Source organism: Opisthocomus hoazin, chromosome 30 (genome assembly GCF_030867145.1).
Source record: "Opisthocomus hoazin isolate bOpiHoa1 chromosome 30, bOpiHoa1.hap1, whole genome shotgun sequence".
Lineage (NCBI taxonomy): Eukaryota > Metazoa > Chordata > Aves > Opisthocomiformes > Opisthocomidae > Opisthocomus > Opisthocomus hoazin.
This window is the reverse complement of record NC_134443.1, coordinates 4088018-4103739: the sequence shown is the minus strand read 5'-3', so window position 1 is coordinate 4103739 and position 15722 is coordinate 4088018. Positions and strand designations below refer to the sequence as shown.

The window sequence follows — 15722 nt, the reverse complement described above, 5'->3', positions numbered from 1 at the left end:
CCTGAGCCAATGTGGGGCTGGGACGGTGCCTGGGGACCCGGCCAGCCCCGTCCCTGCTGCCTCAGTTTCCCCTCCTGCGCCCTGGTGATGTTTAACCAGATTGGAGCCAGTGGGGTTGGGCACGGTGACGGCACCGGGGACACCCCTGTGCCCTCTCCGGTCGGTACTGGCCGTGTCTCTGCGTCACCGCCGCCCAGGGCTGTGCCAGTCTCAGTGTGCCCAGCACCTGGCCCCGCACCCACGGCGTCCCCGCTGCGGCTGCACCGGGCCGGCACAACCGGTTCTGCCCTGAGCTCCTCCCGGACACGCGTGTTGGAGCTGAGGTCAACTGCCATCCCCACCCTGGGCCTCGGATTCCCCAGCGGCTGCTCGGCCCGGCGAGGCTCAGGGGCTCTGCTCTGCCTCGGCTCCCCCCGCGGGCTCTGCAGCGGTCGGTGGGGGCTCGGGGGCCGGGGGGGGCCCGGGGGAGGAGGGGCTGGCTCCCATGGCTGAGCGTGGCCCGAGTTTCCTGGTCCCTGGCTTTGCCGCCAGCAGCCAGCCCTGAGGGTGCAACGGCCTCCAGCCCGCAGACGATCCCGCTGCCGCAATCTCCCCGAGATGGGGTGTCCCCACCTCGGGGCTGGAGCGTGGCCCCAGTGACCGCACGGGGCTGGAGGATGGCCACGGTGACTACACAGGGCTGGAGCGTGGCCCCAGCTCGGCCCCGGTGACCGCACGGGGATGGAGCGTGGCCACGGTGACCGCATGGGGCTGGAGCGTGGCCGCGGCTCAGCCCTGGTGACCGCACGGGGCTGTGGCCGGCGGTGAACCTGAGGCCGGCTGAGCTCATGACACTGGTATGTGGCAATTAGCGCCCGGCAGAGAGGAGGCAGCCGGCACACCCAGCTGCCCAGCGTGGCACAGGGACAGCCGCCCCGACAGTACCCCGGTGCTCTGGCACGGGCAAGGGGGCTGTGGCACCCCCTGGACTTCACCCCGGGGTGCGGCCGGTGACCGCCACGGCTCTGGGTAGGGGCACCCCTGGCACCTCTTGCCGGGTTGGGCCAGCACCCTGGGGCCAAAACACGTCGGACCTGGCATGGTTTGGGGCACCACGGCACGGTTTGGGGCTCCATGGTGTGGTTTGGGGCACCACGGCATGGTTTGGGGCACCACAGCATGGTTTGGGGCACCACAGCACGGTTTGGGGCAGCATGGCATGGTTTGGGGCACCATGGCACGGTTTGGGGCACCATGGCACGGTTTGGGGCACCACAGCACGGTTTGGGGCAGCATGGCATGGTTTGGGGCACCACGGCACGGTTTGGGGCTCCATGGTGCGGTTTGGGGCACCACGGCACGGTTTGGGGCATGGTTTGAGGCCACATGGCATGGTTTGGGGCACCATGGTGCGGTTTGGGGCTCCACGGCACGGTTCGGCACGGCTCGGCTCGGCAGAGCTCGGGTGGGGCTCGGCAGGGCTCGCTGTGGCTTGGCACGGCCCCGGCACGGCCCCGGCACGGCCCCGGCACGGCCTCGGCTGCAGGGGCGCGGCCCGCCGAGGGCGCCGTGGGCGTGGCCAAGGCGCAGGACGCGGCCGGCGGGGGGCGGGCCTGGCGGGAGGGGGCGGGGCGGGGCGGGGCCGGCGCGGGGCGGGGCCGTATAGAAGGCGCGGCGGGGCCGCGCGCGGCAGTCGCGGCGGGGCCATGAACGGGCTGCGGGGCTGGTGCGCGGTGCTGGACGTGCGGCCCCACGGCGAGAGCCCGGTGAGCCGCGACCCCCGGGACCCGACCCGCGGGGCCGCCCTGTCCCTTCTCCCGGTGCTTTGGGGGGGCGGGGGGGAGGGGGGGGAAACGAGGACCGGGACGCGCCGTCGGTTCGCGTCTGTCGCCCGGTACCGCTGTGCCCGGGCTCGCCCGGCGGCCGTGGGGAGAGACAGGGGTCCCCGCCGCCGGGGTCCGGGGCCGTCCCGTCCCGGGACCTCAGCTGGGGTGCGGGTGATCCCCGCTGAGGCGGGCGAGGGTGGCGGAGCCCAGCGAGGGATGCCCCGGGGTCGGCGTTGGGGTCCCACCAGCCCCCGCCGTGCTTACGGGGGGCTCCCAGGAATGGCGGCCGGCCCACGGTCGTTGAGCCATCCCCAAATAATGGGGTGTTTTGGTAATGCACCCCTCGAGCGGCTGCCGGGGGCCGCGGCGGCAGGAGCAGCCGGCGGGCAGCCTGGCTTGGCGCTTGGCGCTTGCCTCCCGCGGTCGCGGCAGGGCCCCGCGTTGCTCCCTTCGTTATCGTTGGGTTTGGGCCATCGCCGCCAGCAGCCGGGCCATCACCGTGAGGACGGGCCTGGGTGGGGCTGGCAGCACCCCGAAGCCGGCCCTGCGTCGTGCGGCACCCCGATTTCCCCGCCAAGGGGGCGAAGGCAGCGGCGGTGCTCGGCGATTCGGCTTTTTGCTGGGGTTTTGGCAACCGGAGGGATCCCCGGAAGGTGCCGGTGATGGCAGCACCGCGCCGGTGCTCAGCCGCCTGCCCTGTGCCGGCGGCCGCCCAGCTCCCCGGCCCGAGCGCTGCCGGGTGACTCAGCTCTGAGTCTCCTCAGGAGAGCCCTAATTCCCTGCAGCTTCCCCAGCCTTATAAGGAGCGATTGCAGAGTTGGGCTCGTTTGGCTAATGGGTTATTACGGTGATAAGTGCCTCTGCAACGCCGGCGATCTCCAAACACCCGGGCTGTTTGCTGCTGATCCTCGGCGATACCCTCCGGGTCAGGTCAGGCCTGTTCTCGTTGAACAGTCGGGACAGATGGCCGGCCGGTTGCAAAACTCCGGCGTCGGGATCGCCGGCTGTGAGTCCTCGGACGGAGCCGCCTCTCCTCCGCCCGGGATGTGGTGGGGGTTGGCGTGATTCCCTCTTCCCGGGAGCAGCGTCGGTGCCTCTCCCTCCAGCCAAGCTTTTCCCAAGTGGGGTGTTTTGGGCTGGATGCTGGAAGATGGGCCAAAAGGTTTCAAATCATCCTCAGCATCCTTGAAAGTCTGTCCCCGTTTGTCTTAGCCGAGACGGCTTCCCCTCATTGCCAGGGCACCCGGCTCTTGCTGGGTGGTTGGGCCTGCAGCGTTGCCGGGGTTTTGGGAACGTCTCCTCGCAGGGTGCCAGATGGGAGCACGGCCGTCCTGCTAAAACGCCTCCAACGACGGCAGCGTCACTCAGACCTGGCCGATCTCCCCTGACCGCGGTTAATTCCCGAGGCTGGCAGTAAGAGCTGTAAACACCCGGTGCCGGGCGGGGGTAGCCCTTGGGCTGCACGGCTGGGCCGTTGAGGAAGCGTTTTCTGCACGAGGTGGGTTTTTTCCGAGCAGGAGATGGATGTGAGGCACTCCATCGTCTTCTCAGCACCAGCCACATTGCGGAACCCTCCTGGAAAACAACGGAGGGGGCCCAAAACCGGCTGCCCCCTCTGCTCCGGGCTGCGCACAGCAGGCAGAGGGGCCGTGACGCCCAGCAGCCAGGGGGTGAGGGAGCGGGGCAGGGGGGTCCCCACAGCTCTGCTCCTCCTGCCCCAGCCTGACTCAGCACCTCGGAGGGGCCGGTTGCCGCGTGCTGGCTGCGGCGTTGCTCTGGCTTTGCAACGGAGGAGCCGCTTCTCCTGGAAACCACCCCAGCGCGGGAGACGAGAGCCAGGCCGCGTGCCTCTTCCCGTCCCCTCTGCCGGCCCGGTCCCGAGCAGGCGCAGCTCGCTGCTGCAGACAAACAAGCCGGGCAGGGAGGGTTTGCTTTAACCCGGCTGCGCCTTCCGCCTCCTGCACCTGCCTTGGCCTCCTGAAAAGCATTCGCTGCACCGAAAAAGCTGGTTTTCTGCCCCAGTGGTGCTGAGAGCCTTGCTCAAAGTCCATCTCGCCATCCCTCTGCCTCCCCCGTGCTTCCCCGGGGTGGAGGAGGATGGGGACGGTGGAGCCTTCCCCCGCCGGCATTTGCATGGGTGGTTTCCGGGCTGTTTGACCTGAGGTTCGGTAGCGCTGGTGCCAGCTGGGAAGGCACCGGCTGCTCTTCGCTTCCTGCCGCAGCCGGCTTGCATCGGCTGGGCGGCGGGTTTATCCAGGAGCAGGTTTCTTTGGGGTCTGCTGGGATGGAAAGCGCCCACGTGCCGACTCCGGGTAGTTTTGGCTGCGGGGATGGAAATGGGCCAGTGCCTGTTTCTTATCGCAGCAAGTCTTCCCCGGGCGAGCGATTTCCTTGGCAGCGTCCCACCCTCGCCCGGGCTTGACGGGACGGCGACGGCAAGGGCAAGATCCTGGCGCTTGTAAACAAAGCTGCGAGTAAGGACGCGTGAAGGGACTGCTGTGCTGCCGGCAGCTCTGCCGGGCTCGTGCCGTGCCAAGGCTGCTGCCTCGCCGTCGCCAGCCGCTCCGTGCTCCTACCCCCGGCCTTTCCCTGCGTCCGGTTTGCTTTAGGCAGCACGAAGATGATGGGCGATGCTTTGCGTTTGGGCACTGCCGTGAGCCGTTTTCCCTCCTGCGAAACCCGGAGTGCTTCTTGCATCTTCCCAAAAGCACGGAGCGCGCTTGGGTCTTGCTGAGGAAAACATTCCCTGGAGTAAGAGTCGCAGACAGGTATCTGGTTAAGCGATCAGTGCTGCTGAGTGCTAGCAGAGCCCAAGCGAAGGTTCTCTTGGGTAATTGTCTTCAAGGGGGAGCGAATGGGTCTGGCCACGCGTTTGAGATCCGTAGGAGGGCCTCTCATTTCCCAGGAGCCAGAGTTTGTGCGAGCAGCGTACACAAAATATTTTGGAAACAGACAGATGGCTTGTCGAGACTTGGATGGCGAGGAGAGCGCTTGGAAGCGGGGAGGCAGAAATACCTTCACGTTGCTTTTGGAGAGCAGGAGGCTGACGTGGCCGAGGTGTGGCGCGGGGCGGGCACCCGGTGCTGCGCGGGCACCTACCCCGGCTCCGCGGTGCTGCCGCCCGAGAGCCCGCTGCCACCACGCACCGAGCAGCTCTCGCTGCCGGGGTCGCTGTCAGTCAGGACCATGAGCGACAGCTGCCTGCGTGCCGGTGAGGTCTGTCTGGGACAGGGGGGCTGTGCTGTGCGGTGCCGTGGGTGCGCGGTGCCGAGCTGCGGACGGGGAGTGGGCAAACCCACGGAGCGTTCTGGGTGTCCGCGTGCTGCTTTAGGGATCTTCATGCTCTCCAGGCATCTCCTCGCAAGCTTGCTGAGCTTTGCTGGCGCTGGACGTGGCCGAAACGCCCCTTTGGAGGGTGGCACGGGTGGGAAGGCGTTGGGTGAGGAGTTCAGCAGTGAAGGCAGAGCAGGTCCTGGCTGGAGCCTCCGCAGATGCTTGTGGCCACGGGCCAGGGAGTGCCTTGCTGCCGGTCATGCTGGCCGCTGCCAACGCGGGCCCCGCTCGGCCAGGGCTGTGCCGGCAGAGGACGGGCAGAGCCATGGGTGTGCGTGGCCGTCGTGGTAGGGCGGGGAGAAGGATGAATCTGGCAGGGTCCCAGCATGCAAGCTGGGAACAGCTGCTTTCACCCTTCTCCAGGGCTGCTGCCGAGTGCCGTACGTCGGCCCTGCTGTAGCTGATGAGGGCCGTGACTCCTGGCAGGGGAGGGCATGCGTGGAAATGAGCCCGTCAATCGCTCTTGCAGCCCGTCTGCGTTTCCTCAGCCTTGGCTGGGCCGCAGCTCCCCCCAGCCCTGACGGCTTTGATAAATGTCGCTGTCGTGCGCTCACTATTACTCACGTTAATCCCAGCGTTGCTTCGCAGGCTGCAGCTCAAACTGAGCGGGGAGGCAGCTTGTCCGTGCGTCTGCAGTGAGGCCGACCTGGCTCTCGGCTCGTACCGGAGCTGGATGTAGAAAGGCTCTCAGGGAGTTATAAAACTAAAAGCCGCCTCTTGTTTTAGGAGAGCGTGAAGGTGCTGCGGCTGACGCTGCCGAATGACCTCCCAGGCGACAGGCGCGAGCAGGCGAAGCAGAAGGTCAGTCTGCCTGCGGCTCGGTTCGGAGTTGAAAATACAAGTTTGTGGGTTAACTTAGGGAGGGAGGAGCAGGCGTTTTGTGGAGGATCAGTCGCTTTGTGCTTCGTGAACTAGAAAACTCGCCTCCTGCTCTGTTAAACGCTTCGGTGCTGGTTCCCGAGGCCGTGCTCAGCGCCGTGTTCCTCTGTGAAAGTGCCTGATGCTCATTTGACTGGAGCCGGGTGAACCGTTCCAGCCAGTCTCGCCTCTCTGACAGCCCTGCTGCTTCTGTCTCTTGCAGCCGGTGGGAAAAGCCTTCGCCATGGTGGCCGACAGGTCCAGCAACGGTCACTCCCTGGCCTCCGAATGCGTGAAATCCAATGACGGCGATGAGGAGATCATCAAGGTACAGTCCCTGGCTCCCCGGCTTTGTTTAAAAACTGGGGCTGGAGACAAGGTGTTGTCTGAAGCTACACCAGCAAAACGCTCCCTGGTGTAGCCCCTCACCGGGTGGGCCGGAGGCTTGGTGCAGTGCTGCCAGCACTCGACTTGCCCAGCGCTGGGGGGATGCAGCCTGCACCTGGGGCAGCAGCCGTGGGTCTGTGGGCTGGGGGTCACACAGGAGGAGGAGCAGCTTCACAAAAAGCTGGGGAAGGTTAACTGCAAAGGGGAGACCTGCGGACAGCGCGGTTCGGGAAGCGGTGGGATCCGGTGGAGTCGGGACGGTCTGACCTGCTGCCACCGTCTCTCCTGGGCAGGTTTATCTCAAGGGGCGAGCAGAGGGCAGCGTCAGCCACGAGGAGCACGTCAGCCAGCTGAAAAGCGAAGTTCGTTACATCCAAGAGGTAGTTAACGTCTGCGAGGGGCTCTGGCTTGTGTGCCGCTGCCTGAACCCACGGGGGCTTGCGGCGAGGGTCCGGGCGCTCTGCTTTCCCCAGGGGTGTCCCGCGGGGGTTTCACTCGAGCGGGCGGCGATGCCCGCGCTGGCTGCGGCACTCGAGCCCCGGCTGAGCCCTGGCCACTCTGGCAAACTGGCAGCGGAGCTAAGCTCTCCAGTTTGTTGACTTGCCTGTACAGGGCAGTAGTCTAATCAAGCGCCATAAATTAATTCAGCCTGACTAATTGCTCTGCTATATGGACTGAATTTGAAGAGAATTGCGTGATGACTTTCCCCCAAGGCTGTCCCCTGCATGCCTGGGTGCGGCACAACCAGAGCCTCTTGTTAAAAGGCAGTTTCTTTGGTATGTCTCATCTCCCAAAGTAAACTGGATGATGAGGTGCTCGGAAGATTAACCCTTTGCTCTGCTCCTGGTGGGGATGTTATTTCTGGAGAGCTGGTTGCAAGGCACGGAAGCGGTTGCGTGCATGTTATGGTCTGGGGAGCTTGGCCAAAAAAAAAAAAAAAGAGAAAAAGGAAAACCAAAAATTTTTAACTTGGGTTTGCTCTCATGGAGGAGATTTTGTGCTGGGTGCAGGCCCCAGGGAGCAGCGAGGGGCAGATCTGGTAGGGCGGCCTCCAGATCTTTTACGTCATCCTTCTGACTCCTCTGCTAAAACGCATGTTTTTTGCCCCAAAAGAAAACCGCCTGTTCCCTCTGCCTCCCGCCTGCAGCCCAGACCTGCCAGGCTCCCCGGGGCTGCGGCGCTCCGGGGGTGTTGCTCACCCAGATCTTGTCTCGCAGCCGCCCTGGATGCTGCAGTGTTTGTGTGTGATCCTTCCCACTCCCGGGGCTTTGACTTCAGCTCTTCTGATCTGAGCTTTCCCGTAGCTCCCCGCAGCTCAGATGGAAGCAGGAGTCGTCTCTTAGCAAGAGCTGAGCGGGACTCAGACCTTGTCTGGCCACGACGGCTGTACACAGCCCGATCGGAATAGCTGAAGCAGCATAACTGTGCAGCACGACTTAATCCTGCATGTGAAAACCAGAGAATAAGCTAAACCAGTAAATCACGGTGGCGGTACCAGTCTGTCTGCATCCAGGAGAAGTGCCCGGCACTGGGTCATGGTGTAAAAACCCCAGGGATGTCTTGATCCAGCTGGATGAAAGCCACGGATCGCTGTCCCTGGGTAAGGGCTCGATTGCTGACCCAAGAGCCGCACGTCGTGCTCTCGCCTTGTCCTGCCGCTGCCTGGTCTCCGCAAACTGCTTTGCCCCAGCGCCTCGGGCATCTAAAATAAAGGGGTAGGGATGAAGCCACACAGTTAATGCTTTGAGAAGCCTTTTCTTTGAGAAGCGTTGGGGCAGCGTTTGCTGTGAAAGCCTGTAAATCATTCCTCTGGCTCGCTTGCTCTGACTAATTCGAGGAGCTGCAAGTCAAGACTGTACTCGTCAGCGTGCTGCAGCATGGCAGAGCGGGAGCTGGGGAACAGCAAGGGTCTTCTCAGCACTTCAAAGGTGAAGTCAGTGACTAATGCCTGAAAAATCAGTAGTGACTCCAGATTGCTGCTGCTTTTTTTTTTTTCCTGCCCACGATGGTGTGGGACAGCTGCCTCGCAAGGATCACAGCTGCCGGAGACGGTGCTGCTTGCAGGCAGGGCTGCAGTAAAGCCAGAGGGTCAGGCTGGCAGAGAAGCCATCAATTACATATCGGCGCAGGGCATCATGGTGGCTGCTGCACCTTCGTTTGATTTCTGTTAGCCTGAGTGACACTGTCCATGCAGATCGAGCTAAATTGACTTGCCTTTGCCAGGCTAGAAGTTCTTTGAAGAAGCTGCGGGAAGACTTAAGTAGTAAACTTGAGAACAGACAAGGAGATAAACAGCACGCACAGGTAACGGGAGCATTTCTCGGGTGTTAAATGACGTTGACTTATTAAAAAGATGTCATCTTCGGGTCCAGAAAATGATAGAAGGGGCCTTAAAGATCGAGGCCCTTGTGGCAAATGAAAGCCACGGCGCCATTTACAGGCAAAATTCGAAACCCACACAAGCACGTAACGAGGAGTCAGTAAGCAAATCGCATTGGCTGGCCAAATGCACTGTTGCATGTTCATTGCAAAACCCCCTCGGTCTCGAGTTGCTGCGGTGCCCCAGCGCTAGCTGTCTGCATGCGACTGAGCTCTCCCGCGGGCGGCTGTGCTGGCCGGCCTCACATCCCTGTCCATCTGTCCTTTGCTCGCGCAGGTCGTGCTGGAAAAGCAGAACGGGAGCTGGCTGTACCCCGAGAGGCTGCGTGCCGATTCCTGGGAGGACCAGGTATGGAGCTAGAGGGGGATTCCAGCACTATGGAAAGAAATACCGGGTTTAGTCTGGTGTCTTCCTCCCAGCAGGCGCCTTTGAACCTGCTCAGCACGCGATCAGGTGCTCCTGCAGCGAGCTCTGGTCTCTAACAGGGTCGGATCAGAAACAGAGCGCAGCTCTATTAGAGCAACAAAAATGTGCACAATGGGTTTTAAAACCTCTGCACACAAGAGGTCTTTAGCAGAAGGGAGAACAGGAAGCTTCCGCTGATAAATATTTCTCCAGCTCTTCCGCTTTCCCCTGGCTGGGGCAGATGCCCTGGGCTGGGGTTTCGGGCTGGGTTGCTGTGGCCTGGTTCCCGTTGCGGGGTTTCAGGTTGCCCAAGCGCGGATCAGGGTGGCATCCTGCAAACAGGGCTTGGCAGGCAACCAGAGGACACCGCGCGCGTTATCTGGAGGGCTGGAAGCTGTCGCCCGAGCGTGGGAGGTGAGGACAGGAGCGCCTTTCGTATTTTCAAGCTGAGAAGTGATGTTACCAGGCTTTGTCACCAGCAGCGCTGCCCACGTTGGGGCGGAGGGCTCCTTTGATACCTCCCGACGGCTCATCCTGTCCTGTTACCGTCTCCGCAGGAGGAGGACTGCTCAGGTGAAGACGTGGAAAAGATCCGACAGACGGCAAAGAGGCTGTTCACCAAGCTGCAGGAGGCTGAAAAGCGCCATCAGTTGGAAAAGAAAGCCTTCGAGGTGACTGTGCTGCGCAATTCTCTGCTGGGAAAGTGTGATTTTTATTTTATTTTGGTATTTTTTGTATTTTGGAAGTCTGAGGAGCTGCATGGGCATGTGAGTTTGGGCTGCTGGAGGTGTCTGACTTCTCCTTGCAGAGCAGCAGGGTCGGCACGCACAGTTAAAATGCACTGGGGAGGCCAGACCTGGCCAAACCCCGGCAAACTGCCTCCCTCCCTGGTTGCCCCGATGAGTCTGACGATGTAATCGCTTTCCCAGTTAAGAAGCACATAAAATAAGAGTGGCAGCGAGGCTGGCAGGTGGTCCCCCCTACCTCTGCCAAGCCTTTCCGACCGTAGCCAGTGAGAGGGGGGTTCTGTGGGGCGCAAGGACGGCTGGGGCATCCCAGCAGGGTGAGTGGGGACCGAGCCTGTGATTCCCCACCACAGTGTGGGGCTGCTGCGGCCATGCTGCCCGTTGTGGCATCCCATGGGGCTCAGCCTCTTCATCTGTGGGGCTGTTTGCCGCAGAGAAGGCCGAGCTGACCGGGAGGCACCCGCGCCCATTGCGTGGGTCTCCCTCCTCACCTGCCGAGCGGTGCTGACGAAGCTGCCACGTTCGCTTCCCTCCCTTCCTCGGCCCTGGTGATTAATGGTCCCCTTCGGTGTGTTTTCTAGTGACTGCTCATGTCCTGGCTGGGCTGGGCCTGACCGCGTCACCCCGCAGCTCCGAGTGCTGGTGGCAGCGGTGACGTCCCGGCTCGCATCCTGTCCCGCAGACCAAACTGGTCCTGGGAGCCCTGGGGGGTTCCCCGCAGTGGGACGGGGGACGGCATCCGCTGGGGAAGTGGGTTTGAGCGGCGACCGCTTCCTCCGGCACGGGGCTATCCGCCGGCCCGCAGCTGTGGCACGCGCCCTGAGGACGTCTGTCCTTGCGCCTAGGAAGTCGTGTGGTTTGGTGGCATTTTGGGGTCTTTGGTCAGCTGTGATGCTGCTGGCGGGCTCCGAGCCTGGACGGAGATCCCAGGGATGGCAGGGGTGGGAGTCTGATGTTGTTGATCCTGCCAGCACTGCCTAGATGTTCTCGATGTGGCTTGTTGTCTGAGCCTGTCTTGGGGACCCACGGACACCCTGGTCCCCTCTCAGCCCCTGAGCCGTTGGTGCAGGCGAGGGGCTGGCCGCCGAGGTCGGTTCCCTGGGCAGCCTGCAAACAGCCCCAGCGCGTGTGGCTGGGAACGAACATGTCTCTTGCATTTGAGGAGTCTTTGTTGCTCCAGCACTTAAATGCTCGCTCCTTTGAAGTGCTTTGAAGCTGGGGAGCTTTCTGAAGAACCTCTTCTCTCTGAAGCACGTCGGGCTGTTTGCTGAGACGCCCGGCTGCCTTCAGCAAAATCTGCCTGCCAAGGCTTCGAGCACCGGTGTGGCTGCGAAGCATTGCTCAGGAGAAGGGCTCGGGTGTCCGGGCACGCGAGGGTCGGGGGTAAAGGCTTCTCCATCTTGTTTGCAGAGGACGATCTCGCAGTACCAGGAGGAAGCGGAGCAGACGAGTTCTGCGCTGCGGAGAGCGGAGAAGAGCGTGGTGGAGAAGGAGGTGCAGGTGGACGAGCTGCAGAGACTCCTGGCAGGGATGGAGAAGGTACCGGCCCTGAAGCCGTGGTGGGGCTGATGGGATCAGCGGAGCTGCCTGGTCCCACTCTGCCGGGGGTGGAGTGGGGAAGCCCGGTGGTGATGAGTTTGGCAGTGCTCAGCGCAGACCCCGCAGCAGGTCTGGACCCCACCGTGTGGAGGATTCGACTCCCCAACCAGGTTTAACCTGAAAGCATCGGGCAAAGCCAGCTGCTGGGAACGGCTGAAAATCGCCTGTTGCTGATTTAGACTTGCATTTCTCAGGGCCAGAAGATCTGGTCGGTCTGTGCAAACTCTTCCAGGTTCCCTGGAAACGAGCACGCAGTCTAGACAGCCGCCCGGTTCTTCTTCTCATGGGGGCATTAGCACCACCTCCAGCCTTGATTATTTTTTTTGTAAGCTGTAGTCTGCTCATAATACTATTAAAGTCATAAATCTAACAGTGCAGTATGAGCATGAAGTGATCTGGGCCTGCGTTCCCTGGCCCGACAGCAGGGAGGGAGGCGGGCTGGTGCCTTGCCTGTGTCCTAGGGGTAAAGGAGTGGGACGTCTGCTGTCGGTCATCTCTGCGGCTGCCTTTGCCTGTCTGTCTCTCACATGTAAATGTAACGCTCGTGCAAACAACCCGCAGATTGAGCGGGGAGGCTGAGCTGAGCATGCCTGGCTCCCCAGGTGTTTGTAGTTCGCTGCTGTGCAGCGGAGGCCAAGGAGCATGTGTTGCGACTTGTTGCCATGTGTGTAACTCGGCCTCTTGCTCTGCTGCAGGAGCACAGGAGTTTGCTGCTGAAGATGAAAGAAGGCGAAGCAGAGCTGGCGAGGCTGAGAAGCGTGGAAGGTGACAAGCTCGCCGAACAAGACCGGTGAGGCTTGGCCTCTGGCTCGGCTGCCAACTCCGGAGCAAGCCCACGCCGCTGGGTCGGGGTGTCAGCTCGCTGGGGCATGACTGCACATTCCTGCGAAGGGCGTGCTTGCTCTCTGGCTTGCAAAACAGCACCCTGCTCCCAAGGGCTGACTAATCTCCAAATACCTCCCGCAGCTTTGCTTTGCTCCGGGAGCTCCGGAGCTGGGCTGCCTGGAGACCTCCAGCAGCCCCGCGGCGGGCTGGGAGCTCGGGGCAGGGCCTGGGCAGCCCCCGGAGCAGCTGATGCTCCCCGTAATGTCAGATTCCTTCCGCCCAGCCGGTATCCTTATGCTCCAGGGGCTCATTGGCAAGGCTTGCTTCTGGAAGGCCTTGTCTGTGGCCTGACTCTTCCTGATGTTCCTGTGTCCCTGCAGTCTGTGGTTGCTAGTCTTTGTGGCTCCTGCCTGAATAGGTTTTGTCTCTGCCGCTCCTTACCTCGTCTAGTCAAAATATTTCAAGACGTGTGTGGCTGTAGAGGAGACCTGGCTGATAAAAAGCTGCTCTGGGCATAGGTGGTTGGGTGCTCCCTTTCTGGGAAGCCATTCGATGGCTCCTGGACTCCATTCTCTCCCAGGTCAGCCCAGCTGGAGAAGGAGGTGGCCACGCTGCGGGAGAAGATCCACCATCTGGACGACATGCTGAAGAGCCAGCAGCGCAAAGTCCGCCAGATGATTGAGCAGGTGAGAGGAGCAGGGCTGGGTGGGAGGACGGGGAGGGCAGAGCCTGGGAGGACTCAGAGCAGGCTTGAAAAAGAGAAAGGCAGAAATTAAATCTCTTAAGCTGCTTGAAAGCAAAGAATCACTGGTTTGTGGGGCCAAGCAGTTAATTCTCCAACTTGATTTGAGGCTTTTTTGATTGGTTTTTGTGCAGACCTTGGAGTTAACGTAATGGGTGTTAACAGGCAGAACAGGCTGCCCTCCTTCCTAGACACTTCCCCAGCCCAGCCGTACACAAGAGGGATTTTCAGCTGCCGTGAACTTTTCTCTTACAGCTCCAGAACTCCAAAACGGTGGTTCAGGCCAAAGACGCTGTGATCCAGGAGCTCAAGGAGAGAGTCGCTTACTTGGAGGCTGAGGTGCGTCTCAGCAGGGCTGTTTCGGGGGTGTATGGGGTCTGCTCTGAGCTCAGACCCTCTGGAGACCTCCCAGCGTGACTGGCTTGTGCATGCCTGTGGGTTGTGGCTGGGCTCCCTCGCAGCGATGAGCTCCGCTCTGGGCAGAGCGGCCGGCAGCGAAGCCCTTCACTGGCACCGACGCCTGCTTCGCGTAGGAAAACGTGCCCTCTGCAGCCCCGAGGGCTGTGCTGCTTCCCCGAGCTGGTGCGATAGTTTCCAGTGCAGCCGGGGCTGCCGGAGCAGCTGTGAACTCAAGTCGAGTCCAAAATAATCCCATCAAGCACGTTTCTCTGGCAGCAAAGCCCTTCTTGCTTACAAAGCTGCAGCGGAGTGTGTGTGTGTCAGAAATTAAAATCGCATTGCAGCCTCTGGGATTGTAACAAGTGTCAAACCTCTCTCCTTTTTCGGAGAAAAACTGAGCCTGCGTTGGCACGTCTAGCATTTTCTCCCCTCCTTGGAGACTTTGCTGATTTCTGCATGGGGACGGAGTGTGTGAGCACAGCCTGCTGTGAACCCAGGTGGGAAAACAGATCCAGCATGAGAGACTGTGTGCTGGTGGGTTTCCGTGTCGGGTGTTTGGCAGGTCTTAGCACCGATCGCAGCTCCCTTTTGGTGAGCAGTCCCTACATAGGGCTGCATTTCATTTCCATCCAGAAAAAGCTGCCCCATGGCAAAAGATTGTACTGGAGCATTCCTCGGCAAGCAATCTGCGTGCCCGCAGCCCGCCTGTCCCCAGCTCCCCATTGCTAACTGCAGCCCTGTCTCTTGCAGAACCTGGAGATGCACGACCGCATAGAGCACTTGATCGAGCAGCAAGTCAGTCGGGGCGGCCACAGCTCCAGAGCGCGCTCGAAGTCGGAGTACGTGAGCAGGTACGTGGGGAGCATGTGCCCTCTGGCCTGCCTGGCTGTGCAGTGGCTTCCTCTGCAGGTCCTGGGGCAGCGGGAGATGGTGCTGGACTCAGGGATGCTCTCTGGAAACGCGCTGTGGTCATTTCTTTTTGTGGAGAGGTCTCTCTTCCTGTATTCCGCCTTCAGGGGAGCAGAGGTGCCTCCTGTGGGTGGTTGCGGGGGGGAGCGTCACTGGCCAGGGCTGGGGCAGGACCTCTCCCGCAGGTTTTCCCCTCAAACCCCACCCGGTTCGTTTGTCTGAACAAACCCGTTCTCTTGCAGCAAAAGGCCAACGGGCCCCAAGCCGCTGCCTCTCATTCGAGTAGTGGAAACATGAGTTTCGAGGGCCGGTCCGAGCTGAAGACTCTCTCCTTGTTATCGTTGACTGGATTTCCCTGCTTGACTGCCGTCCTCTGGCCTCTGTGCTCCCAGTCTCCCCGGAGCCGCCGGCGGAGGGCTGCGCCCTGGAGAGCTGCGGCAGCCGAGGACAGGCGTAGCCGGGGCGGTCTTGGCAGAGGAAGGAGGTTTGCGAAGCATCCACATTGCTGTCCCCACTGGGTCCCGAGGTCACACGGATGCCAGTTTGGAGGCTGGGACCTGCCGGCCCCGGCGCGGACACGGTGGCTCTCTGGCTGGAGAGCCAGGCTCGCTTTCCCTGGTCAGTCCTGGGTTTGCCGGGGTTGCTTCGTGAGAGCAACCTTTGCTTCTGAAGGGCCTCGTCTGAACAGAGCCCCCCTTCAGCTTGCAGCTTGCCAGCATGGACTTGGGGTTTAACCTTTCCGGGATTGGGGAAAAAAAAAAAAAAATCACTCTTGCAAAGAAGAAAGAAATCCTCCTGAAACCGGACTCCTTCCTACGAGAAAGCCCAATACGTGACAAGTTGGGAGCCTCCACCTCCGATCTCCAGCACACATCTGGCTGCTCCGGACTTGGCAGAGGCTCACGTGTATCGCCATGCTTTTCCCAAGAGCGTAGAGAAATCGTACCTGACGTACGTGTAGTGTTGAAACCCAGAGGCTGTTTGGTTTGTTACCTGTATTTATTTCAATAAATTATTGGTGTCTTCCAAGGATGTGGTGACAGGCACGAGTGCTGCTGTCCCCTCCACAGGAGCACAGCTGAGGACTGCCTGTCCCATGTTTGAACTGGAAAATACCAACCAGCTTCTCTGGGGCTTACCAGTTACTGCCTGTCCTGTGTGCGCCCGCGCTCAGGCCAGGAGCTGCCAGAGGAAAGTCATTGGCATCTGTACTGACCATGTGAATGCAAAAATACACATGCCTTGCTCCCTCCGCCTGCAGTCCCGTGAGTAGAGGGGAGCGGTGGGAATGTACTGGGGCGGGGTGAGCACGCGGTGTTTGGGGCTGCGTCGGC

General features: G+C 61.4%; 1 protein-coding gene across 2 annotated transcripts; it reads left to right on the top strand.

The window, feature by feature from the left end:
* The first annotated feature begins 1660 nt into the window (after positions 1 to 1660).
* TUFT1 (tuftelin 1) lies at positions 1661 to 15610 on the top strand. Of its 2 annotated transcripts, XM_075445353.1 has the most exons (13): positions 1661 to 1745; positions 5865 to 5939; positions 6220 to 6324; positions 6677 to 6763; positions 8607 to 8687; positions 9040 to 9111; positions 9726 to 9839; positions 11325 to 11453; positions 12209 to 12303; positions 12919 to 13024; positions 13336 to 13419; positions 14230 to 14330; positions 14631 to 15610. In XM_075445353.1, exons 1-13 carry the CDS (start codon positions 1686 to 1688, stop codon positions 14683 to 14685), a joined length of 1164 nt encoding a protein of 387 aa, XP_075301468.1. In that variant the 5' UTR covers positions 1661 to 1685; the 3' UTR covers positions 14686 to 15610. The 2 variants fall into 2 exon arrangements, with proteins under 2 accessions (XP_075301468.1, XP_075301469.1); XM_075445354.1 differs by lacking the exon at positions 8607 to 8687.
* The last annotated feature ends 112 nt before the right edge of the window (positions 15611 to 15722 follow it).

Bases quoted from the DNA above. Each gene is read 5' to 3' on its own strand.
- TUFT1 (XM_075445353.1), top strand. From the start codon at position 1,686: ATGAACGGGCTGCGGGGCTGGTGCGCGGTGCTGGACGTGCGGCCCCAC. The intron at 6,325-6,676 runs GTACAGTCCCTG...TCTCCTGGGCAG, and splicing joins GCGATGAGGAGATCATCAAG to GTTTATCTCAAGGGGCGAGC. The intron at 8,688-9,039 runs GTAACGGGAGCA...TTGCTCGCGCAG, and splicing joins GAGATAAACAGCACGCACAG to GTCGTGCTGGAAAAGCAGAA.